A 24,638-nucleotide genomic window follows, 5' to 3' on the forward strand; every position below is an offset into this window, starting at 1 on the left:
CGGCGCACTAGTCAAGGCTCCACAGCCTGCTTCACTATTTTGAATACGCACAGCGGAAGATGGTCAATCAGTCGAGCGTAATCCTTCTTCGGTGCCGATGTCACTTCAGCAGCACTTATGATTTCGCTTATATCTATTGTTGGTGGGCAGATATGCGTCGGATTTGCCAGACAAGACTGCGTTCTCGGCATCAATGTGGGAGAGGCTTTCGAGGCCGGTCTACAAAGATGAACTGTTCAGATAGAGCGCTCCAAATAGAAAGCCGTTTTAGATTGATTCATATGCGCCTAAGCTGTGGCATTTGTTTTGGCAATTCTGTTTCAAATCTATCCATGTAAGTAAGCAATGATTGCGGCATCCAGACGCCCTTGAGCCACCCCATTCAGCTGTGGGTTGGCCCGGTTGAATGGCTGATATTTGGATCAATGTGCCAATGAAAACAAGCTTTTCGGCACCATCACACATGCTCAGCCGCGCATGGTCACGTTGCCACCTACTCAGTTTTGGTTTTGAGGCTGCAGCTCAATTACCCTTATTGGTCTGTGAACAATCAAATGCAGCCCTTGGCACACGGAAGTGTGCTCGGACGTATGCCTCAATGGAAGAGCCTCATTTATGATCCATCTGAGCCTTCCCGGGTGAGCGGCCGGTGCTTTCTTGCCGCTACGGAAAGTATTAATGATGGTCGAGTCGCAAGGCTGGTAACCTGAATTGAGTTCATGTGAACGAACCAACGAAACCTGTATGGCTCGTTTCCTGCCTTTCTATCTCTCTCAACAACCCTATACTCCCGACAATTCAGATATCGTACGGCAAGCACTCAGTTTTTCATGGATTCTATCTCTTCGGCTCTTCCACAGCTCGCAAACCTCACTGTCAACCCGCCTTCTTCGCAGTTCCGGTCTATACGTCTTGGAGGGCAGGACTTCAACCATTGCTGTCTGTTAGCATTGAACGATTCTTTAAACTTTCGCGCTGGCAGTCTTTCATTTCGTCAGCCTTCATACATACCCGACCTGACCACCGATGAATTCATGCGCGCAGTCGATCAGGGGCATTTCCCATGCGGCGCGTCATACACCGGTGATTATTCGGGGGCACCCGAGGTCAGGGTCCAGTACGACTGGTGTGCTAACAGATGTGACGGGTGGCAGATCTCACACAGAGATGCCTTGACTCAGTGGATAGGACCTTTAGTCGGCTTCATACTCCCTTGTATTGCATTCAGTCTCAGCATCCCGCGAAGCTCCAAATTGTCAGTTCCGTCATGGATCTTCAAGCCCGGACCTAACCAGACGATGGGATTGCTGGCCTCCATCATCCGCTTCCCACCTGCGTTGTTCATAGTCGCCCTCGATACGATCTTGTGGTTGTCGATATGCTTTGCCTTCGCCGGTCCTATGTTGCTCAGCGGGATTTACGAAGCCTATTTGGATCACCGACTTCTGACAATTCTTGATCAAAACATCCGTATCGATACTGAGATTTCGACAAAACATATGTGAGCAAGATTGCTGTCTATCATCTTAATTGGGAATATCAAGATGAGACATGATAGACACGTTGACGAGGTCACGAGTCTTATAGAGGATATTGGGCCTGACTCTCCGTCTGACAACATAATGTTAGTCAAGGCTCGTCTTCAAGCGCTTTTAGCCAGCCAGATGAGCTTTGGGTCTGCCCTCGGGGCACCGGTGGTATTCTTCATTGGTTCCTTTATCTACAACTTGATCGACATTCGCAGCAAACTTGGCGACAATGACACTGCTCATGCTCTTGCTTTCGGAATGTGTAAGTTTTGCCCTCAATCATTCAGTGTTGCAATCCTGACGTGGCGGGTCAGGGTGGATGATAGTTCCCGAACTGGCCATCATGTCGTGTCTCCTGCTCGCCGCCAATAACCCGTCTGCACTGCACGGCATCCTTGGCCGCCCTGTTGAGCAAGAAATCATAACAGAAAAGGACAACAAGTGCCGATGGAAATCTCTCACAGTATTTCGCTGGAGTTCAATAGAGGATGCATATGGCGGCCGATATAAGACAGTCTGACTGTGGGATCGGGGATACAACAAGTACAAATGGTTTCGAGTGGTGGTTGACAGTTATACCCTAGGTGAAGGCGATGTCAACATGGCCCAGCGCAACCAGATCGCAAATTTGGTCAGGAACCTCCGTATGAGCACTACAGATTGGTTTCGCAGCTGGGCCGCCGCTTTTCTGCTCTTGCTGACACCTTGCCTTCTGGCAGTGCTCACGTCTTAGAACACGCCTCGCGTGGGGTTTGATTGTCGCAGCTTGACGCACTTGGTCTACTTCCTCACCCAGCTTCCTTTGATGACCTTTTGGTTGATTCGCACATACCATAGGACTCAAGTGGCGGAAGGCTCAGCCGTGGCTAGATATTTTCCAAGGACCGGGTTCTGGCAGACTTCCTTAAGAGACCTAAACTCAATCTCCGTTCTTATTCTGGGTGCTAGTGCTGCCTTCTCAAGCACTGGAGGAACGTTCATGCAGCTAATAGGGGTACACAGAAATTGTTTATGTAAGGTACGTACACATATGTTTTTGCTTTCTTAGTCACTCCATTCTGTTAGTTCATGATGCTGACCCGGACTTCGAAAGATCCCTGCTTAGTATTGGCTACGGAAACAGACTGAGGATGCCTACGTTCTCCTGACTACGGACACTGCCGAGGAAATTCGGAGAGCTCTTCATTGGTGGCAAAATACTGCGATAGCCGCCATTACAGTCGTCTGCAATGTTTGTGCATTGGGATGGGGACATCATAGGAGATTGAGGAAACTGTTTCGTGATCTCGTAGAACTTATTGACAAAAGTCCATTTGGTGGAAGTCTGGCGCCTCCACCAGCGCAGAGGTCATGAACCTTCACCAGCCCAGGGGTATGGGTCTCAATGTTTACTTGGATGCTTGTAACTTAGCTCGCTCAAGGGGAACCATTTTTTTTTTTCGAAGGGTTGTATTGATGAGGTTGTGCTATGTATTTGCTGGGGTATCCGCCTTGAGTCGCTCATCATCACAACGGTCAGAAATAGACAAGACCCCACACGCTATAGCAGCTTGGTCTTCGCAGCTTCCCCGCCACGAGTCCTTAGTCCCAAAGCCGGATGGAAGCAACCGCTCTATGCTACAAGCTTGTGAGGGTAGAGAAGGAGAACAGGAATAACTTGTAGAGGAAACCTGTCGCCAGGTGTCTTGGCGCCTTATGCCTGCGCAACGAGACCCTGGTCCGAGCTACCTGCCTATTCGGGACATGTGGAACGATTACTCGCCAGCTTTCACCCTATCAACTTGGGCTTAGGTTTTTCACATGAAATGTTCAGGGTTTGGATCGGAAATGCCGATCTTGAACCTTTAGATACTTTGCATCATCCGCACTCTTGCATGTCGCGGCCAGAAGTCCCCTCCGTTCGTCGAAGAAGTACCACGGGCCTCGTCGGTTTCGAGCCGATCAATTCAATCACGTCCGAATTTTGTCACACGCCAATTGTGCTATGAGCTCAAGTCCAGCGTATAGAGCCCGCCGCACCCCTCAGGCCTGCGTCGCATGGTGAATAGCCCTAGAGAACTACCTAGCGCGCGTGGCTATTGTACAATGATCTAATGGGGTGTATAGTCGACGTAGAAAGACGAAATGTGACGGTGCTCGGCCTCGCTGTAGACACTGCGCATCAAGACGCAGGCAGTGCGTCTGGCCCGATGACACTGAACTTCCTGTCAGTATTATCACGCAGGTGTCCCCTCTGACATCTACTTCGACTAGTCCGCCATTAGCCTCGCCTATTCTGCCAGACCGTATAGCAGTCAGAAGATGTATAGACTTGTTTGTACAACATCATTGGGCTACAGATTTCTGTTGCTTCGTCTATCGGCCTGACCTTGAGGCACATTATGCCGAGACGCCTTTCTTGACGACTTCCATCATATCTCTGTGTGCCCGATACTTAACTCAGGATGAAGCACAGTCTCATTTTGGATGTAGCAGTCCCCATGCGGTATGGGCCCAATATACTCCAAGAGCCAGATCACTGGCTAGGGAAACATCGGATGAGCCGAGTGGTGTGCAAAACCTGTGAACCCAGCGGCCTCTTCAGAGACTGACTATCTGCTCTTCTAGTCGCGAACATCCAAGCAAATCTGGTACTTGGGCAGTCGGAACTGCTCGCTGATGCCGGTTCCAGTCACTGGCTTCATATCGGGGCCGCGATTCGCATGGCCCAACTGATGCGCCTTAATAGGGAATTTCACCAGAGACACTCCTCAAAAGACCAGGAACTTCGCCGTCGCACCTTCTGGGCCTGTCTGCTGTTCGACCGGCTCATCGCCTTCGTGATGGCCAAGCCTCGGACACTGTACGAGGGGCATATATCGGTTGCCCTTCCCATCTCAGAGACGTCTTTGGCCTACGGCGAGACGACAAAGGGCCTTACTCTATCCAACCTCGCTGTTGGCGGGTTTGCTGGCCGTGTGTCGGACACTGGGCTGATGCCTTTCTACGTAAAGACGTTAACGCTCTGGAGTGCGGTTGCCGACATTAAAGTGTGCGGAGGCCGGTTCTTTGAGAAGACAGCGCCGACGCACCCAGCAAGCCGCTTCTTTCAGCGCCATAACAGGCTGAGGGAATGGGCGACATCCCTTCCTGTCACGCTGGCCTGGAGCAGGGAGAACTATGAGCTACATAATACTGTAGGCCAAGGAGCTGTGTTTGTCACTATGCACTTTCTCCTGCGCAGTGCATTTTGCGTGGCACATCAGCTGTACCTTCCCCAGACCAATGGATCAGCACTCCTGAGCGACACTCTGGATGCTTCCGGTTGGTCCTTACTACGTAGAGAGCCTGCATTCATCACGACGTGTGTATCAAATGCGCTGGCGGTTGGAGAGATTGCGTCAATGCTGTATGATACCGGGGAAACAGGGTTGTCCCACCTCCAGTCCGCCTGGGTAGCCGCCGCGATGCTATCAGCAGCCCCGACATTCCTATGGCTACAGTTTGCTAGCGACATAGAGATGATTCAACCAGAGGCGCGGGTTCAAGCGCAAGCTTACTTGGCCCTATTCATGGACGTTATGCATACCTGGAAAAGGACTTGGGCAGTCGCCAGGCCATGGGGCAATACCATGAGAGTATGGGCTGCTGTCTACCGCTTGGTCTATCTCGGCGAGCCCATTTCCATCAACCTAGATGACAGTGAGGATGATCCAAACAATCAGGATCGAGACCAGGAGCAGCTCTTTACAGACTCTTATCTGAAAGCTCAGTATCGGCCGGAGCCCGGTAATGGTCTCTGCCCTCTTCCCAACGGCGATTCACACTCGCACAGAGAAGCATCTTATCTCAACAATACTCTGAGACTGAACGTCATTGATGATGCAGCCAAAAAGGCTTTGCTGCATGGTATGTGGTTCCAGTTAGCGAATGGCTGGCCAAATGACTTTAGCGGCATGGATGACTTCTCGTTTGATTTCCCGGTAGCTTGAGCCGGAGGTGCCTATGCGGCGAAGTAAATATAGAAACTCGATCATCCAACTAGATCCATCAAGTAGGTTGAGGTTGCCCCGTGTCCTGTGAGCTTGGTTTAATCAGTCCTTGTGGGAAGGTTGGCCGTATAGTTGGGGCGGTGTTATCCCGGCCACTTAGATCGGATGTGCGATCGGGTTTTCCGACATGATTTGGGTACGCGCGTTGGAGTCATTGCCACGGAGATGGCTGGTGTGATAGTTCGCTTTCTTTTCCTTTGCAATAAAAGAGGCATGCTTCATGTGAGCAAGAGCTAATTTCTCCTTTCTAAGTGCGTTGACATCATCGTTATCCTATACCTATCACAACATCGATATGCCACCTTCCATTAGTGATCAAGAACTACTAGACGCCCCTAGGGCTATAGCCAATCCGCTCCACCCTGACTTTGTGGGCCGTCTAGATCAAGACTTCATCGACTACTACAACCTTAGGCTCAGCAAAGCTAAGCCGGATAACTCTGCACCTATCGAAAAGATACGAGCAAATCGGACACGGCTCCGATCCCCAGCTTGTCGCGACTATTCGCGGGCGGCATGCGTAGAAGACATTAGCCTCGAATCGGATGATGGGCATATTTTCACCGCAAGGCTCTATAAGCCGGATCCTCGCTCGTCGCCTTACGGAGCAGGCCCATACCCCGTACATGTGAACTTCCATGGCAAGTGTACCCAAAGGCTGCCTAGGAGCACCAACTAACAGTACCTTAGGTGGCGGTTTCACGTTTGGTGACTTAAGTAGCGACGCCTCAATATGTATGAAGCTGCGATCACAGCTTGGAATACTAGTTGTTGACATCGACTACCGGCTAAGGCCTGGTGAGTCCTGTAATGTATGATACACTTGATTGAGACTGACATTGTAGCAGAGCACAAGGCGGGCAAGGGTCACAAGGATTGCTGGGCTGCCGTACAATGGGTATTTAAATTTATTCGAAAGGATTCTCACGGTTCTTGCTGACATGTAGAATCAGGTCCATAAATATGGTGCCAATATCAACGCTCGACCGGATTCGATATCTATCGGTGGCATCTCAGCAGGGGGCCATATCGCGGCTGTTGTGCAACAACTGGCTCGTGACGCCAAGATCTCTTTGAAACTTGGTAAGAATATTCAAACATCCACCAAAGTATCACAATCACTGAAAGTCTCTCAGCCATCCTCGGCGTACCTACCGTCGTATCACATGCGCACTACACGACACCTACCGATTCCGAGTTTCCATCTTTCGTCGAGAACGAGAATGCCCCTTGCTTGAATTGGAACCGCATTATGTTCTACCGTGAGAGGGGTATGCATGAGGACGCCGACGATGAGTCGGGAAGCGCGACCCTGCCGGAAATTTACACTAACCCTCTTCACGGGGAGCTGGAGGGTGTCTGTGACACTTTCATTGCGACTGCAAGCGCTGATCCCTTGAGGGACGAAGGCGAGGTGTACGGCCAGAGGCTCATCGCGGCGGGCGTGAGAACGACTGCGAGAAGATACTACGGAGTCCCACACAACTTCATGCACATGCCGATCAAAAAGGCAGATATGTACCTCCGTGATGTATGCGAGGCTCTCCGATCAGCCCATGGTGTTGGGTTCTCGAATCGAAGTGTCAACGCTAGGAAGCATATGTTCCAATCCATCAAACAGCGTCGCTCTGCCGGTGCCGGTGCCAGTGCCTCAACCGGAGGTCTTGCCGTCAGAAGTTGGACATGGGCGCCTGGAAAAGGTCGCTGGAGGGCTAACGGCCAGACAAACGGTTAGGCATGTAGAATGTTCTTTAAGAAGTGGTGCCCAGTGGGTACTATCCATAGACAATAGAACGTGACATGATCCATGGTGGCCCGGCATACCAGATACCTACTCTAACCCAAGCTGTAGAATATTGGCCGCAGGTACGAGGTCCTAGGCGGGTTTCTGAAAGCCGCAGGTCGAACTTGTTTTTGTACCCAACGCATTTTCTACATGGTGGCTTACCCGGTTGGTGTCCAACACAGTGCATACGGGTATGATGGCGGAAAGACGTTGAGACCACAGGTGGACGGGTTGCCGTATCGCGGCAGTATTCGTGCAATTCTTGTTCCTCGTTCGTGCTCCGTCATGGAAGTAAAGAAGTCGAAATCGCGGGCGTGATTGGACATCGTGTTCAGTCCTACCCAGCGTTACGGAGACCGAGAACTTACAGGCGTGTCCGTGATAGGCTGATACAGTTGGACCTCGCTTCCCCCAACGGCTGTTGCATCAGACTGGTGAGTCTGCGCCCGTGTCAGTAACTTCTCACTAGCTAGGCGTAGAGAGTCAGTGCCGCTCGTTGTGTCCGTCGACATGAGCAGCCACCCAAGACGAACATGACAGGCACATAACTGTCCAAACAGAACTAAACCTCCGTATTCAAGCAGCTACGCTGCGGGCTGGAAGTTCGCACAGCAGACAGCACGGCCGCTATGCTTATGCAGCCGAGGCTAGTTCTGCTTGCACCCACCGCTTCTCGTGCTCTCTTTCCAGGTGACGAGGACCCACCCAGTTGCCGCCTCGGTCGGCCGCAGATTTCAGAGTCGAAGGTACGGAAGTGGTTCCGAATCCACGAGAGGTGGCAAACTGGCGTGGGTTAGGGTTGTTATTTGGGTGGCAGCGGTACTGACCAGCTCAATGTTTGCTGGGAGTGAACTCCAGACAGAAAGGGGGTGGGGGCTCTCTCGATCTTCGGGAAGCCGACGCTACGTTGAGATCGAAGGACGGGGAGGGGGCAGCTCTTTATAGTAATGGGAAAAACTAAAATTCGATAGCAAATTCGGGCACAAAGGTCCGGTGGCGAGTCCAAAATCGCATACTAGGTGTACAAAGACCCTTGTTCCACACGTGGAAAGATCCTCGTCGTGACAATCCCCATCCCATCCCGTCCCATCCCCAGCATTCCCATGGTGTTGTTGATCTGCCGTTCCTGCAGCCGTAGTCCCTGGCAACCCAGCTTGCCCTGGGATATGGTTGATCTGCATAGGCCCAATCTGATTGATATAGTTTCTCTGTTTTACAACGTGCGTGCTAACATGGTGGCACCTTCCATTATAGAACGGCTGTCGGCGAGAATATACAGTAACTAGTTCGAGGTCCGGTCCGCATCGTGGACGAACCTGAGGAACCACATTGCTGGGTTGGGATCACCCTCCGCCTGTACCAAATGCATTACGGTAGCATGACTACTTGTACACCGTATCACTAAGCTGGCATTCCAACCATGTCGTGCAACAGCATCAGGATTTGGTATATCTGTAGACCTACAGGAAAACGTATAAGAAGATGAACGCTTGCCGTATTGGGTCCACATGAATGAGCTGCGACTCTCATGCATACTAGTTCCTCAGGTTCATACCAAATTCTACCCAGTAAGAAGCTACAGAATGTGATCAATGCAAACACTACCGAGAGAACAATGCGAAGATCAGGATGTTGGGCGCCTGCCAGAAGCACGACGTTCTTACCTGTCTGATTAGGGTCCGCCAGCCAGCCAGCCAACCAGCAAACTCTCGATGTCAAGTCGGTGGCCCCCGAGGCACCAGAGTCTCGTGGGTAAGGGTTGTTACAAGGTACGTACCTTCTGTCTCGATCCCCAAAACATTGGAGCTAACCGGCGATCGAGCCATACAAAACTCAGGCTGTGGGGCGGAAGACCCTTTCTTGCCTTGTGTTCCGGGGCTCCTTAGAGATGCGGGATTGGGCGGATTTGGACTACTACTCCCCTGCGAAATGCCCCCTATCTACATCTAATTCTACGGTGCAGGTCCCTTGCAAGCCTTGTTTGCTTGTCTTAGGCCAAAGTGACGAGCGATCCGATGTCCATCGTGATTGATCGTCGTTTGGTGCCGAAAGGTCCCATAGCTGAAGGGGGAGCGGGTGTCTCATTCGCCTGGAGCACACGGACTTGGCCCCGAGTAGGACCGCGCTCTGATTGGCCACTGCCGTCCAACTATTATTTCGCGGCACCGTATGGGCCCCGTGTGTAGCAACCTCTGGCCGAGCTGGCTCTCTACTGCAATGTACATTTGTATGTCGTAGCAATCTGGCCACGAGAGCCATGTCAAACCTACGGCGATCTATTGTAAATAGTGGGAGCGTCACATTGAAACACCGGCACGCGCATGCGGACAAGTCGTGCCTTTGGAAAGGGTTGCGGTGATATTGCTTTGCGTTTGAACATCATCATCCATCACTGTCCTTGCGATCTGGTTGCAGACGGCCCATCGACAGCTCACGTGAACGCACAGGTGGACGACCCTGCGTCGAAGCGTCTGGGCCTCACTAAAGCCGTCGTGTCCGCATTGAGACGAGGACCCTGAGTGCCAAGTTGTCTGGCTGACGACCACAGAGCCAATCAACTGCCGCTTCGGCCGCGAGCCCGAGGCTCTGAATGGAGGAATCGACGATGACCTGAGACTGTGGGCTTCCATGCCCTACTGGGAAGCCGGCAGAGCTGGGTACCGCTACTTGGGGCAGCCGGCGCAGGTGGTGGCGATGCTCGCCCATGGCGGTACCTGGACCTCTCGATAGCCCAACGCCCGGTGGTGCAGTCCGCTGGTCGCCGGCGGGGTGCTGGAACTGGGCTGACGTCGCCCACGGCATGCCATCCAGGCTGTCATTGGCGCAGGCTTGGCCGCTGCCGACCCGCTCCTCCTAACGGCACACCCGCCCTGGCTGGAAACCGGGGACCAGACCCTGATCGGCGGACGATTCTCTCGATCTCTACAAACTTGCCGCTTGGTAGAGATCGAGGACTTGGGTGCTGCACAGTCAAAACGAAAGTGGCAGCCAGAGCCAAACAACGCTTGGAGAGCATGGTGTCGGATCTCTGTCGACGACAGGCATCGCAAATTCAGCCATCTCGATGCAATCGCACGATACTGGGTTTGCGATGTCATCCCGCCCTTGACCTCCCGTTGCACCTTTATCCATCTGCATGCCCCAGCCCGTTGCACCCTGCAGTCCTCCATTGCTGCTGCCACCACCACGCATGCCCGCATGAAGCTATTCACGATCTCCCTGATTGACCTGAATGACATATCACCCACCACCCCCCACTCCAGCCCATTGCTCAAGCTTCCACACCCCGATATAATCCACATCGACCCTGTCGTCGGCAATCGGCACACTGCAAACCCACGCTTTTCTCCCACGCCGACACCAGGTGCTATAATATAACCGTACGCACACTTCCTGTCAGCTGCTGCGGACCACGTTATATGTACGTACGCCCTCTACTGGTATATCGTGATCCTTGACAGCTCCCCACGCCCGTAACCGACGCCTCACCCGAGCTGTAGTCATACCCTCTCGACCACCAAGCCATGCCAGTCGCATGGTCCACGGACGGTGTTTCTCGGCTGTACATTCTCCATCATGCACGGTTGCTGACCTGCATCAACCAGATTCACGAGCCTGATCTTCGACTGGCTTGATGAACAGCCCAGGCCAACAGAGAAGAAGCGAGGCGAACCACACATCAAACAGTACAAATGATTCCGAGATGGCGGACGCGAGCACCAAGCCGGCAGGCTCCCAGCCTCCGCCCAATGTCACATACCGTAACCCGAGACGGACGTCGCCCGAGAATTCTATAACTCTCCGACATCATCGTCTCGGCCGCGAGGGCTCCAAGAGGAACTCGCCCATAGTTGTACCCAAGGTATCCATTACCGACTCCACCCGGCGCCACTCCTCCGACGAGAGCAACGAAACAGCTGCCAGCGACCCTATGCGATGGTTCGATAGATCGAATGAACGCCCGAACGCGGGGGTGGCCGCAATGGACGTCGATCCACCATTTTTCCAAAAAGAGACGGATTCCTCCAACGAAGACGACCGCTTGGTACCTTCCCAGAGTCCGGCCTACAGGATGCTCCAGAATCGCAACCAATCTGGCTTGCTACGCCCTGGTCTTACGCACAGCAGCAGCGCCGACGATTACCGCAGCATTGTCGACGATCTTACCATTGAGAACAAGCGTTTAAGGGAAGAGTTGAAGAGATACAAGCAGATGGGACCCGACTCGCTCCGCAGGGAAAAACTGTTCGAGGTCAAGGTACACGGGCTGCCTAGCCGGAAGCGCAGGGAACTCGAAGCTACCCTTCGGGATTTTACTACCAGCCTCGACGGGTCGAGTGCGGGGGCTTCACCATCGCGACGCAAGGACAAGTCCAAGGGCATGTCAAAACATGCCTGGTCTTCTTCAGGATCGAACAGCCGGCGGAACATAACCGATTCAGCTTACGCCTCCATGTCGACTGGAGCTGGCTCTTCCGACCCATCCCTCCCCCGCCGCCTCTCCAGACAAAAGTCGGACATGGCCGTTGAGCAATATCTACAAGATGTGCCCGAAGGCCTGTGGCCACAATCCAGCCTACTCACGGAGAAGGCCAAGAAGAAGCTTGTCGTCCGACGGCTGGAGCAGCTATTCACGGGCAAGGGATTAAACAAGCAGCCATCCGCTGCCACAGTTCCACCAGCCATTGGCGAGGAGGTGGAAATGTCGGGCACTTCAGATGTAAAGGTTGTACCGTCTCACTTGCCTTCAGTTGAACCAAACCGAGAAGCACAGATTTTACCCGGTCCTCGTCAGAAAGAAAGTCATTCCCGGGGTAATAGGTCTGCCTCAAACTCCAATGAAGACCAGGCGGATTCTAGAGAGATCGGAAGCGGTAGCGGAAGTGGTTTCAACGAAAATGAGACATCACCCCCGGACGACAAGCTCCCGGAGCAGCGCCCGACCCGTCCCCGAGATTTGGATCCCGACCGTACCCAAGTGCCGTCCGAAAACATGGATTACATTCGACATTTGGGCGTGACGGCTCCCGAAACACACCGACAGTACTCTGCTAAGGATGTTTCACCAGATGCTGATGGCTGGGTCTACTTGAATCTACTCGGCAATTTGGCACAGCTACACATCTTGAATGTTACACCTGCATTCATCCGGTCCGCCGTGGCGGAGAAGAGCACGCAGTTTCAATTGTCACCGGATGGTCGCAAGATCCGTTGGCGGGGAGGTGAGGAGAACACCAAGTTCAGCAGCGACAGCAGCGGAAGCAACTCGCAGCACGGGCAATCGAGCCCCGACTCGGACGGCTCCAACGCGCATGATCAGCGCAAAAAACAGAAAACTCAACTCGCCACGGGAAACGATGTCACGTCGGAGCCTTCAAAATTTGCACAGCAAGTCTCCAGTTCTGACGACAGTTTCCATTACAAGCCAATGTTTGTCCATCAGCAAACGTCATGCTCGGATGATCAGCCGTCCCTGGGAGATGAGACGGGATCATCGTGCGGCCAGCAGGACGAGAGCAACCTGGGCATGAACTCGCGTTGGAACCAGAGTGGCGTGTCCAGGGTTTCACAGCGCAAGCGCCGCCGCGACGGTGCAATCATATACTACACGGGTGCTCCGTTCTGCACCGACCTGTCGGGGGATTTGGGGGATGTCTCCACCGACTCCTACAACATGACCTCATCCGGCAACGAGCCCCCCGCCATGCAGGGTCCTGGGTTCCGCCGCAGCGATTCTGGATCGTCGATCCCATTCAAGCCACTCAGCAACTATGTATCCCACAGGGCCATGATGGATCTCGATTTCGCTCCTCCAGAAGCTTCCACGCCATCCGACGAGAGCGATCTTTCTGATGAGATTGATGGGGAGCTTACCTGGTCGGACTCGACGCAAACCTGCAAATTAACAAATTTCGAGGCCAGTGGTCTTGGAGGTGTTACCCCTGATGATCATTTTGTGGTTGTCGTGTCCACCCGTAGGCCTAAATGCGTCCGGAAGAATGAGCCACCCCAGCGACCCAAGCCGGTAGAACGGCGAAGCGACGACTCCGCCTTGTCCAGAGACACTACCGAATCAATTGCTGGGCGCCTTGCTTTGATGTCTACGGGATCGCCACAGCAGATGCAGGGTTATCAGACGGTCGAGCCGCAGGTCGCTATCGAATATCTTACTGGAAAAGTGCAACGGCTGCCGCCCACTCCCCTTCCCCCACCGACCTTTTTCTTTGGGTCCTCAGACAAGACTTATTCATCGACCGAGTCTGACAGCGAAAGCGACGATGATGCAGTGATCAGTCGACGGTTAATATATCGTCCGGGTCAGCCATTCTCTGCGAATGGAGAACTGTCATCAAACGATGAGGAGGACGAGCATTCCGACGACGCAGATGAATATGATGATAGCGGCAGCACTTCCCCAGATAAAGTCGGGGAGCTGAAAAGGCCTGGCGCTGCACCGAGTATCGGACGACGTAGTACACAGATGTCCCTCTCCAAGATGACGACGGGAAGCTCTGTTGCCACAGCGGGTGGTGCAATAAGCGGCTACAGCAGTATGGGCGATTTATAAAAGCAAAGAATACCATACGGACAGAGGAGCGAATGTTTTGGCGCATTGGCGGAAGCGATGATATCCCATGAGATTTGATTTGGTTTGTATACGCTTCAGCGTCTTGAGTGTGACTTCTTCGCACACAATCACGAAGATAGCAGAATCACAAACATGAAACATTACATATTTGATTTGTCTTACTGCTGTGCCATACTCTGCTCGTTCACCCCGCGTAAGTACGACAACTCTTAGATACGGTAGGTATATATAACATGGCAAGTTACACCGCGACCACACTACTGCCGCAGCCCCATAGATAGTATGGTTTACAAGTATGCCTGCTGCCACTTTTATAAGTTTTTTAAGGTTTTTGTTCATCGCGTCATACTTATTCGATGTTTGCTTTCATGCAGACGGTGGCATCCTTCTCAACCAGAATTTCTGTTTTCCCTTCCTGCGCCGTTCTCTCGCCATCAGCCGTACGAATGTGATATGTGTCTCCCGCGTAAAGGGGCGACATGGCCCGGTACTGGATCTGACGCGCGTCTCCCCGGCCGCCCACATCCCGCCAGTAGTCCAGGATGCTGATGAGGTTCAGCGGGCCGTGGACCACCTGCGCCTGGTGGTTCTCGACGCTCTGCGTCCAGCTCTCGTCGTAATGGATCTTGTGCCCGTTGAACGTCAGCGCCGAGAATCGGAAGAGGCCTACGGGAGACCAGCGCAATCTGCGCTGGGGATAGTCTTTTGTGGTTTGGTTAGTGATGGTATCCTCTGCATAAAATTTCCTGGGCAGATCGCCGCGAAATGTAGGCTGCAGCTGCTTGGCTGGGTCACGGAGGACTCACCTCGCCCGTCAATCCTCTCATCTTGAACGATTGAGGGACCTCTTATAACTGTGCCCTGTACTGGATCGGCTATCGGTTCAGTTGCGGCCTTCAGCTCTGGCCGGAAGATCCACGATCTATCAGGTGGCTGTCAGTTACACCTACATTCACTGCAAGACGAGCCTCCAAGTAGGCTTCCCAGCGATATCGCCCACTAAACCTACACACTCACCGCTGGTCTACCAAGGCGAGCCCCTTCTCGTTCCAGAACTGCTTCTCGACATCCACCAAGACCATCTCGGACCCATCACGACTCCGCTTCGGCGCCGCGCTCAGCAGCCGCGTGCGCTCCTCAGCCAGCTCGCCGACCCGCAGCTGGTTGTGCGCATCCCAGCGCATCCGCCCGCCGGCCCACATCCGCCGCGTGAAGGGGGCCGGCGAGTTGAACGTGCGGTCCGTCCCGTCGGGCCCCAGCTCGGGCTCCAGCCCTCCCGGGGTGAAGTAGACCAGGTGGTAGCCCCGCGGCAGAGGAGTGCCGGCGGGCGGGGCATCCTCCGAGATATCAAGGCCCGGGTGCAGTTCTCTTCGGCTGAGGGTCAAGCTCAGCTTCTGCAGCTGGTTGCCGTCCAGGAGCTGCCGCCGCGTGCTGGTCTTGCTCGCGAAGCTGTGGGTGAGTTCCTCGGCGGCCTCGGCCGCGCTGGTTGCCACATGCCTCCGGGTGGGGACGGCGGTGCCGTGTAGTAGCAATGCCCGCCGGCCGACAGATAAGATACGCCATGCCATCTTCAGACGAGATTACCATTCGATGGTTCCAGGCTCCGCCGTCTCTCGCAATAGCCACATTGCCAATTGAGAGTGTTGCCGAGGGTGTTCCTTGGAGACTCATACAGGACAGTATTCCTTGGTGCCCACCGTCTGCGGGCGCTAGATCTTAGCCTCGGGATAACGGCGGAGGTGTGGCGGGGAACTAGACATACCCCAAAACTTAGCGGGTCCGGGGTGCTTAGCGCTCAAGACGAAGTCTTGCGGGGTTGAAACTTGCCAGCTGAATGAATGGACTTGTAAGGAGTTGTGACATTCAAAGATTGGTCCGTATTGCCTGAGTGTTTGGTCATCTCGAGGGTCGATACGGGAAGGAATTGTAGTGCAGCCCATTCTCAGAAAGCAGAGGACGTCTGTCTAAATCTTTGTTGTACTCATTTGTATGAGACGTTCAAAAGAACACCACCAGCGTTTCATCCTGTACGAAATACCATTTCAACTTCCATTGCATCACTAATGTCAGGTGCATTCCAGTTTTCGTAATAACTATAGTTAACAATTTGGGAAAGCTGCAGACTGGGATGTAACATTGGCTCCAAGTTTACCTTGGGAATCATACCTTAGCAGTGGTTCATACCCAACCCGACTGACTAGGTAATTTCACTTCGCCGACGTTGCTGCTCCTTGTAGATATAACGTCTTTTTTCCAGTTTCAGCAGTATCTCAGTGGTACTCTGCACTGATTGCTCAGTCTATGATCGGGACAGTTCTCCTTCTATGACTTCCAGATCAGAAAGTTGCCTTTCTTCCCGCGTCAATACCACTTTCCACAGCTTGGTGTTTCATAGGAGAAAATCAGTAAATGGTCAGAAGGGGGGGATATAAACACAACAGGACGATGCGGGACGCAACTAGTATTGACCCCCAAATCTCATTCCAGCGCAGCACCATCATTGGGTTCTGGAGCTCTCAAATCTCGTGATGCCCAAAGATTTCAGAGGTGCAACAAAGTCTGTCTCTTTCCGAAGTGATTCATTTCAATAAAGCATTCAGTACATATGGTACTTCTGGTTCCAAATGCTTGCGCAACTTTCAGAGATAACGGTGAACGTTTATGAACGGCATCTGGCCATCCCATGGCTTGCGTCACGACCGATGAGAGGCAATGGGCCGGTCGGACTTCTTCACCGCATGGATACCAAAACTGCTGAACAGCTCTCGCGGCTCTCCCGTCACTTACTTGCCGTATACATGTTAAGCAGCAGTCAACTTCGTCATTGATCCCTGGGGAGACCTGTGCGAGTAAGGATTGGAGACATTTTTAAGAATTGAACGGAATTCAATGGCTACTCGGTGAGCGCTAATGATGAGTATAATAAAGGTTATATAAGAATGGTGGACTATGCTGTCTTCTCAATGCCATCTTTCTTCATCGTTTTGGCCTCCGCAGTGGCCTCCTCGTCAAGTGACTGGCCTCTGACCACACCAACTCCCCGTTCTGCCAACTCGGACTTCAATATAGGTGGCCCTGAAAAGTTCTTTCGGCCCCAAACAAAGTACCAGATCATGCTGATAGATGCAAAGCCGGCGAACACAACACTCGCATAATTCATACTCGAGGCATCGAGATCGGTGAGGTTGGTAGGCATACAGAACAAGAAGATAGCCAACACAATCCAGAGCAGGGTTGTGACATTAGTAACAAATCCAATCTTTCCAAGAGAAAATGAGGCATGTTCCACATGCTTTCTCCCGCGCATGACAGACACGAGAATCGGGAGACCGTAAGAAGTACAGAGACAGATGGTGGCAACACCGGTGAAACTGCTGAAAGCCGCAGTGGAGCCGAAGTAGATCAAGCCCAGGAGGCAGTCGACAATGGTCGAAAGGATGAGGGCCCAGTGGGGGATGTCGAAACGCTTGTCAACTTTGCTCCAGAGGCCAGAGCCAGGAATGGCACCGTCACGTGCAAAGGCATAGGTGCATCGACTGGAGGCTGTGAGGGCGCCAACACCAGCAAACAACCAGATACCCAGAATGAGAAACAGCAGTCCAAAGCCGCCTCCGGCACTCCCCGTGGCGGTCTTGAAGATGTACCCAATTGGCTGGCCGTTGGCAACATCGAGGAGGGTCTGCACGTCGGGGAGAACGAAGAGGATCGGGATCAAAAATAGGAGACCTGTGATACCCGCGGCAACAACAGAAAGAACAATAGCCTTCGGAACCTCACGCTCAGGCGTCTGCACTTCCTCGCACATGGCAGCAACCATGCCATAACCTGTGAGGACGTAGGCAGGCTGCAGTAATCCTACAAAGAAGGACCACCCCGATGGCCAGCCCGACGCGGACGCATCGTAGTGAGCGAAGACGAATTCGCCGCTCCGTTTTTCTGGAGACATAACCAGAAGTACAATCAAGATGATGACTATCGCCGCTCCGGTCCAGTAGATGCAAATAGTATTGATCAAGTCCAGGTACTTCGATCCGAAAACATTGATGAGATAGCACACCAACATGACAGCCCAGAACATGAGAACAGTCTGCCATTCATTGGCCACAAACTCTTCGTCCCACAGAGAAATGGCGCTGAGGATCAATTGCGCGCCGCCGAAGTTGATTGATAGCGTCACGGTCCAGTTACCAACCAGCGTCAGCCATCCCGTGATCCAACTGGCAATCGGCGCCCACCTCGGTGTGGAGAGCAGGGCAGCCCAGTAGTACACGCCGCCGGCAGTTGGGTAGACGGAGCAGATCTCGGCCAAGGAGGCGGCGATGGCGGTTGAGATGAGGGAGAGCAGGACCCAGCCCCAGATGATAGTAACGGACTGTCCGTTGGAAAGCGTGATGTAGAATGTAGTACTGAGACCGTAGGGCACAGCCATAATGGCAAAGGACAAGCCGAGGACCGAGAGCATGCTCAAACTCCGCGGCAGCTCAGATTTGTAGCCCATCTTGGCGAGGGCATCGTCTGCCGCGGCCGCGTCGACGGATTTGCGCCCATGGTGGCCGCTGGCGACGGATGCAGTGGTCATGCTGGGCGAAGCGGTCGTTCAATCGGTGGTCGTCGGTCTGGCAGGAGAGGTCATGGGCAGTGGAGAAAACCAAAGTCGGGTCAGGAGAAGGGCCAAGGTCCTTGGGACGAGAGTCGTTGCTTTACATACGACGCGTAGCACTCGACAATGCTAGGCCACGATAGGGCCGTGTCCGCGATGCCGTTATCAGCGCAAGGTACCAATTGCCATTACTTGAGGAGCGGCAGTGAATGAGTGAGTAACCGTCGCGTGCTGACCCATCTCCACCGGCTGGGATCGCCGTTTCAGGAACAGTCCCCGCTGGTCTCCAGTCGTGCTGGCCAGGCCATGAGATGACGGGTTGACCGGGGGCGCGAGTCAGCTATCGGGGATGATCCAATGATAAGATAGCTGGCTTGACGTTCGATTCCATTAGTAACGTGAGAATTCATCGTGAATTGCGTTATGATGTAATGCCCAGCTTTTTCAAGTCTGGGGGTGTGTGCTCAGGGGTTTCGCTCTGCCAGGTGGCTGACGGCTGCGAAGCTTTTCTGTGGTAGGCTCTAACAACCCACCATATCCAAATGCTAGCCAGAGACGACAGCATTGTAGCGTTGATCTTGTTCCTCTTAAGAGAGAGCGGCAACGGCTGTAGTTTGGTTTTTTTTTTTTTTTTTTGGCCGATTGAGGCGGGTATCATGACAATTGGTACAGAGTTTCTCAGTGCGAGTTCATTACCTAGGATGTGAGCGGCTGGAGAACTCGTGCTTCTGTGTATGAATTAGAAAAGCTCTCCTACGCATGCGGACCACCATGCCCCTACATCTGCCTGTGCACAAGTGTACCTAATTATGTAGTTTAAGGGCCACAATCTAAGCTTAATATTGTCCTCCCTGTCCTATTTTGTTGGATCCAGCTTTGCGCAGGTTCTTTCAATGGCTTAGCGAGTCATATATATATATACCTAAACAACAGCTCACTACTCGAACAATTCCATGTTCTCTCTTGTCCCATGCTATATCGGAGCCGGCCCTCCTTCTCGTAAGCTACCATTTGACCTCTCGCCGTTTAGACACCAATCGACACCTGTGCGTTGGCATCAGTCTTCTGCTCTTCGGAGAACCTGTTTAGTCTTCCTACAGGTGCCTCCTCCTTCCAGCAGGCCTCCTTCATTCAAGGTGGCCCTTGGCTAGAAGACACCTGGGCGCTTTTGTCCGGTTGATATGCGAATTGATACTCGTATCCACCATGATTCGTGTTTGGTTTTTCGTTTGTACACTAAGGCTTTTTTCCCCCATCGCTCTCCTGGCCTTCAAATAGACAATATCTTACAAGACTAATACGACTGAGTTTAAGAGTTGCGTGGTGCCCAGAAATCGGTCAGACGCTTAGTGCTTCTTAGGAACACGACTGATTAAAACAGCATCCCGTTTGTATATATATATAGATGACGTTACTGTATCTCAATCACACCAGCTCTGCTGGAGGCAGCATACTGCGTCATATTAAACTGGAGTGGTGCTCTTAAGCCATATTCCTTAAATAACACAACCTCAACCAACGCAGTCCTCCTCGTCTATATCGACGAATCGAACGTATATTATTTATATAATTAAAATAGGCGTATAAATCGACGGTCGCCAAACCGAATAATCGTAAAATAAAGGCAGAAAGTGCGATAACATATTAAAAGCTACGGAAAAGAGGGAAATTAAATAAACGAAACGCAAAAAGCATAACCACATTTTCTCAAACCACAATTCTATACCACGTCTCACCAACCCGAGCTTAATATATAGCATTAAAAGGACCACTGGCGCATGGTATCATGCCATCAAAGCTTATTATACCAAATTTAATATACCAAAACTATAAATACGGCCTTCGAGTGTGTCTAAACACGACGCCCCGCCAACGTTCGCTTATATCTGTACTGGAACTTGAAGCCCCACTGAGGTAATCGATGAAGTGAATCCACCTAACATATTGTCCATGGCCCCAAACCCATACTGAAAATTGTAGGATTTTCTAAATTGACCAGCGACATTGCACAATATACTCGCAATTGCTTCCGACGACCTTGTTGTTCATCGAAGCAACCCATAGCCGCTGAAGCTTGTACCAGCACAACCCCAGCGGTAACCGCGGGTCCGGGAATGGTAATGCCACCAATAGTAAAAGCTTCTGAGAAGTCCACAACGACACACAAGAAAACGCGAAATTAGACATGCATCTGTACCTGGCCAGTTTGAATCCGGGAATCAATGCTCCGCTGTTGCACGACGCCTAGCAAATCATGGGAATCAACGCAACTATATTTGTAACACCGCACTAGCTTGCATAGGTGTCTCACTGCACGTCACCCCATGGAAGTTCATTCCTCTGTTGCAGATCATCGGCTGAGGTCTCCTGGACTCTGAGTTTGATTCGCAAACGTGAATGATTACATTGAATTATTGGAGACAGGTAGCTGCTTTTTCCACCAACAAGGTAATCCGTGGCCAATTGCGGCTCAAGGTTGAGTCGTTTCTCCCTGCTTATAAGTATGGTCAACCATTTCGTGAACTGCAGGCCGCGGAGGGCTACGATGAGGTCGTCCATATCCTCTAGCATTCTAAATTATTGCAGAATCTTGCTGAAGACAAAATGTTCCCAACTCAGTTCGCGTGTTGGGCCTTGTTGGTCACATTCGTAGCAGGCCATGGGTATGTGCAGCAAATCAAGATGGGAAATCAACTTGTCGATACTTGGAACCCTTACAAGGATCCTCAAAAGAAAGTCACCAAAATCACTCGAAAGTTCCCAGACAACGGGCCTGTGACAGATGGCAAGTTTACTGTCAGCCTCAGGAAGCACAGCAATGCACCGATCATGAACTAACCCTTTCAGACCGACGCAATAACTTGCAACTACGGCATTGATGGTGAACCCAACAACGTTCCCGTCAATATGACTGCCTCAGTTGCTTCGGGAAGCAAACTTACGTTTTACTGGACAGATTGGCAGTCAGATCATCCTGGTCCAAGTCAGTACTATAGACACCGATACTCACATGGTATTAAACTAATCAACTGGTGCTACCTAGTCATGACCTACCTGGCCAGTTGTGGGGGATCCTGTAAAACGTTCTCGGGCTCGACCGGGAATGTCTGGGTCAAAATCCATCAAGCTGGGTACGATGCTTCGCTCAATCCTCCATGGGCGTCGAAACGTCTCCCTACCCAAAACAGTGGTAAGCATAGAGGAACATGCACTATATTTTGGCTCCACACAAACCAGTAGAGTTTGAGCTGATTACACATCAATCTGCGTGAAACCATCTCAGTCCAATTACTAATTACGTTATTGCAGTGAGTCATTCGAACCAGGAAACCAAGTTTCAGTATAATGTGTGAGAATATACTCCTGTGTGAGAGTTGCTAAACTGTTTCTTTCTGTAGACTTGGTCAATCACTCTTCCCTCATCCATTGCGCCCGGTGAATATCTCTTGCGGTACGTTGATCTGCAATTGATTACCCAGGATAGTGTCGAGAAGCTGACGATGAGAAGCCATGAAATCCTCGGCCTGCAACGCACCAACAACAATGGTTCGTTGGCGCAGTTTTACCCCAGTTGCAACCAGATTACCATAACAGGTAGCGGGTCCACCAAGTTACCAACAGGGATCGCTCTGCCTGGTGCTTACCAGCCTGATGACAAGAAGAGTGTATGATTGCCGCTTGTTTGAGTAGACTCCGACCGCTGACAGATTAGCAGATTTTCTTGGAGTACAGAGACATTTCTGCTTCCAATCCGTACACAGCTCCTGGAGGGCAGGTCTGGGGCGATAAAGGCTGGTCCGATCTGCAAAATATGGTGGCCACATGAATAAGGCACGAGATTTGGTTTATCTTCTACTAAACTGCAGAGTCGGTGAGTGAGGTCCAGATCCATACCTTGAATGGTCCTCAAATCGTGGTCCCCAACGCAATACTGTAGTGCTCCAATACTGCATACCAGTCTGATTGGGCGGCTGCGGTCAGCACCCTGCATGCATGTGTTCTCCTCTCAGTAGGCTTAAGAAGTAAATCATTCTCCGCGGTTGTCTATCGACTAGAAGTAAACTATCCAACAGTTCGTGTAGCAGCCCACGCGTAAACCTCCAGTTGCAAGATGATCCCAATACTTCACATTGCTGACATTACACGGGGCTGACTTGCTTGTTCGATACGTTATGCAATATTGCCATAGAATTGCTGTTGAGGGTCGACGTTAGACATCCTCTCAGCATGGGTAAACCTCATCGGATCATAAGTCGGCCAAGAGTGCCCGTGATGCCAGTTACAGGCGCAAGACGCAAAGGAGAACCAAGCTGGCCTTTGTGATGCACAGCAACCTAGAAAGCTGCAGAATAGACTCAACCAACGACAGAAGAGTAAATTTATGACGTGGATACTCCATATACGCAAGAGCATGGGCTCACCTACGCATAAGACAGCGCACTGCCTAGGAGCAAAATCACTGGAAGCAATTGTCAATTCGGAGACGCAGTGACGCGCTGAGACTCATACAATCGAAACATCCCAGCTCAACTATCCCTTCAGCCGGTGTGGGTTGTCAACCCCTACCTGAAACTGCTCGCGCTTCTTGTTATCAGACGTACGCTCGAGGTTTGTCATGCTGTGGTACTCCCTCAGAAACTGAAGTTCTTTCAGACAAGTTACCGCCCCCAAGATCTCTTAGTGCTTTACAGTGTCTTTCACCCTCTTTGGATTATTATCATACACGCAAAATATTTCACTTGGGTATGTCAACGCTGGCCTGCCCTTCAACGTCTAAATTTACATTCACCATCTCTTTACGTAACATTAGCATATACTGTTAGATGGCCGCTCTATGAGGCAAACATGCTTTCGGGGCCATCACTGGCGTCGACTATGGTCCAATACTGTATATCAGACTCTCCTCTTCTTGACTCTGTTGTTACTGGTGTCACATGCTATCGTCTGATTGGCGCATATCATCGGAGGACGCCAACACTCTTTGGGGGTTCCAGATGCGAGTTGCTCGACAGGTTAGGCAATCACTGTCGCACGGAGTCATATCCAATGTCTTGCTAAGTGCCATACGAGTGCTTGGGGTGCGGCGGTTGGCGGCGTCTCCTCAAGATCGATGTTCACGGGGTCAGTTCACCAGCATAGGCATCGAGGGTCTCAGAGGACTTAATCTCGAAGGGCGAATAGAGTATGCAGAGGAGCATTACAATATGCTCGGGATGCTTCTAGTTTCACGTGGCGGAGTTGAAACAGTGAAGCTAGAAGGGCTAGGCGTTTAGATGAACTAAGCAGAGTTAGTCAGCGCCAACTCAAACTATAATCCACCGGCAGTGAGTACTAGTGTGGTATGTAACAAGTCTCATATGTGGCTGATTAGTAGGCAGTTTGGCCTTTGCCCTGCTTTGCGGTGGGTTTTGGAAACACATATGGTAGTCAAGCGTGGCCCGTCGAGCGAAGCAGAGCAATTTGAGCTAGAAGAAGACTTCCAGTCTATCTCGCTGGATATACGCTACTGATGTCAGCTTATCGCCTCCGCGTGTGATTCCAAGAAGGGGCCAAGCAATGACCGTGGGGCCTCATCGCGTGTTGCAGAGATGTTGTTCAACACAGGTTGCTTAGCCTACCTGCAAATCGCGGCCACGAAGAGATTGCCAGTTTGGCAGCGCTGGTTCTCACCTTCGGCGTCACATACCCTGTTTCACCGCCCATCCCGCTTCTTAAGGCCAACAAACTACTGAGAGTAGCGCTTCGACATCAACAGCTCATAAACTCCAGAGGCGACGAATTCCTATTCTAGGCTTCTCTCGTGAGTGCCATAGCCAGCACTCCATCAGGAGCTTCGGATCAGCCCCTCATTGTCAATCTGCGGCGATTGAGGGGAAAGCTAGGCTTAAGTAGCTGGGACGACGCCTTATCAGTCGCCAAGAGATTTCTCTGGCTGGACAAGGCCTGTGCACTGGGTGGGCAATGCGTTTGGAGAAGAGTTTTAAAAGCTATCCAGGGATAGCAGCAGACTTCTATCATGTCCTCAAATAGCCAGTGCTACGATTATCATAATCATGAGAATACTTAGATCACAATAAAGCTGCCACGACCGAGCGATCTATTT

At 51.9% G+C, this 24,638-nt stretch overlaps 8 protein-coding genes across 8 annotated transcripts; 5 read left to right on the top strand and 3 right to left on the bottom strand.

Moving 5' to 3' along the window:
* Positions 1–830: 830 nt before the first annotated feature.
* JN550_004420 (uncharacterized protein) lies at positions 831–2,049 on the top strand (the record flags this gene model as incomplete). The annotated part of the gene is made up of 3 exons (XM_049315934.1): positions 831–1,501; positions 1,559–1,791; positions 1,844–2,049. 3 exons carry the CDS (start codon positions 831–833, stop codon positions 2,047–2,049), a joined length of 1,110 nt encoding a protein of 369 aa, XP_049173492.1.
* A 1,924-nt stretch (positions 2,050–3,973) lies between these two features.
* Positions 3,974–5,500, top strand: JN550_004421 (uncharacterized protein; the record flags this gene model as incomplete). The annotated part of the gene is made up of 2 exons (XM_049315935.1): positions 3,974–4,014; positions 4,201–5,500. 2 exons carry the CDS (start codon positions 3,974–3,976, stop codon positions 5,498–5,500), a joined length of 1,341 nt encoding a protein of 446 aa, XP_049173493.1.
* Positions 5,501–5,855: 355 nt separating this feature from the next.
* On the top strand, positions 5,856–7,295 carry JN550_004422 (uncharacterized protein; the record flags this gene model as incomplete). The annotated part of the gene is made up of 5 exons (XM_049315936.1): positions 5,856–6,207; positions 6,251–6,358; positions 6,409–6,458; positions 6,514–6,643; positions 6,697–7,295. The coding sequence occupies 5 exons, from the start codon at positions 5,856–5,858 to the stop codon at positions 7,293–7,295; spliced, it is 1,239 nt and encodes a 412-aa protein (XP_049173494.1).
* Positions 7,296–9,827: 2,532 nt separating this feature from the next.
* JN550_004423 (uncharacterized protein) lies at positions 9,828–10,362 on the bottom strand (the record flags this gene model as incomplete). The annotated part of the gene is made up of 2 exons (XM_049315937.1): positions 9,828–10,199; positions 10,273–10,362. 2 exons carry the CDS (start codon positions 10,360–10,362, stop codon positions 9,828–9,830), a joined length of 462 nt encoding a protein of 153 aa, XP_049173495.1.
* Positions 10,363–11,049: 687 nt separating this feature from the next.
* Positions 11,050–13,914, top strand: JN550_004424 (uncharacterized protein; the record flags this gene model as incomplete). The annotated part of the gene is made up of 1 exon (XM_049315938.1): positions 11,050–13,914. One exon carries the CDS (start codon positions 11,050–11,052, stop codon positions 13,912–13,914), a length of 2,865 nt encoding a protein of 954 aa, XP_049173496.1.
* A 370-nt stretch (positions 13,915–14,284) lies between these two features.
* JN550_004425 (uncharacterized protein) lies at positions 14,285–15,503 on the bottom strand (the record flags this gene model as incomplete). The annotated part of the gene is made up of 3 exons (XM_049315939.1): positions 14,285–14,637; positions 14,742–14,857; positions 14,953–15,503. The coding sequence occupies 3 exons, from the start codon at positions 15,501–15,503 to the stop codon at positions 14,285–14,287; spliced, it is 1,020 nt and encodes a 339-aa protein (XP_049173497.1).
* A 1,379-nt stretch (positions 15,504–16,882) lies between these two features.
* On the bottom strand, positions 16,883–18,514 carry JN550_004426 (uncharacterized protein; the record flags this gene model as incomplete). Its single annotated transcript, XM_049315940.1, has 1 exon — positions 16,883–18,514. The coding sequence occupies one exon, from the start codon at positions 18,512–18,514 to the stop codon at positions 16,883–16,885; it is 1,632 nt and encodes a 543-aa protein (XP_049173498.1).
* Positions 18,515–21,139: 2,625 nt separating this feature from the next.
* On the top strand, positions 21,140–22,361 carry JN550_004427 (uncharacterized protein; the record flags this gene model as incomplete). Its single annotated transcript, XM_049315941.1, has 8 exons — positions 21,140–21,331; positions 21,383–21,518; positions 21,579–21,725; positions 21,845–21,882; positions 21,934–21,986; positions 22,044–22,081; positions 22,130–22,200; positions 22,251–22,361. The coding sequence occupies 8 exons, from the start codon at positions 21,140–21,142 to the stop codon at positions 22,359–22,361; spliced, it is 786 nt and encodes a 261-aa protein (XP_049173499.1).
* Between the last annotated feature and the right edge of the window lie 2,277 nt (positions 22,362–24,638).

The sequence above is a fragment of the Neoarthrinium moseri genome (genome assembly GCF_022829205.1).
Source record: "Neoarthrinium moseri strain CBS 164.80 chromosome Unknown scaffold12_Wmoseri_CBS_16480, whole genome shotgun sequence".
Lineage (NCBI taxonomy): Eukaryota > Fungi > Ascomycota > Sordariomycetes > Amphisphaeriales > Apiosporaceae > Neoarthrinium > Neoarthrinium moseri.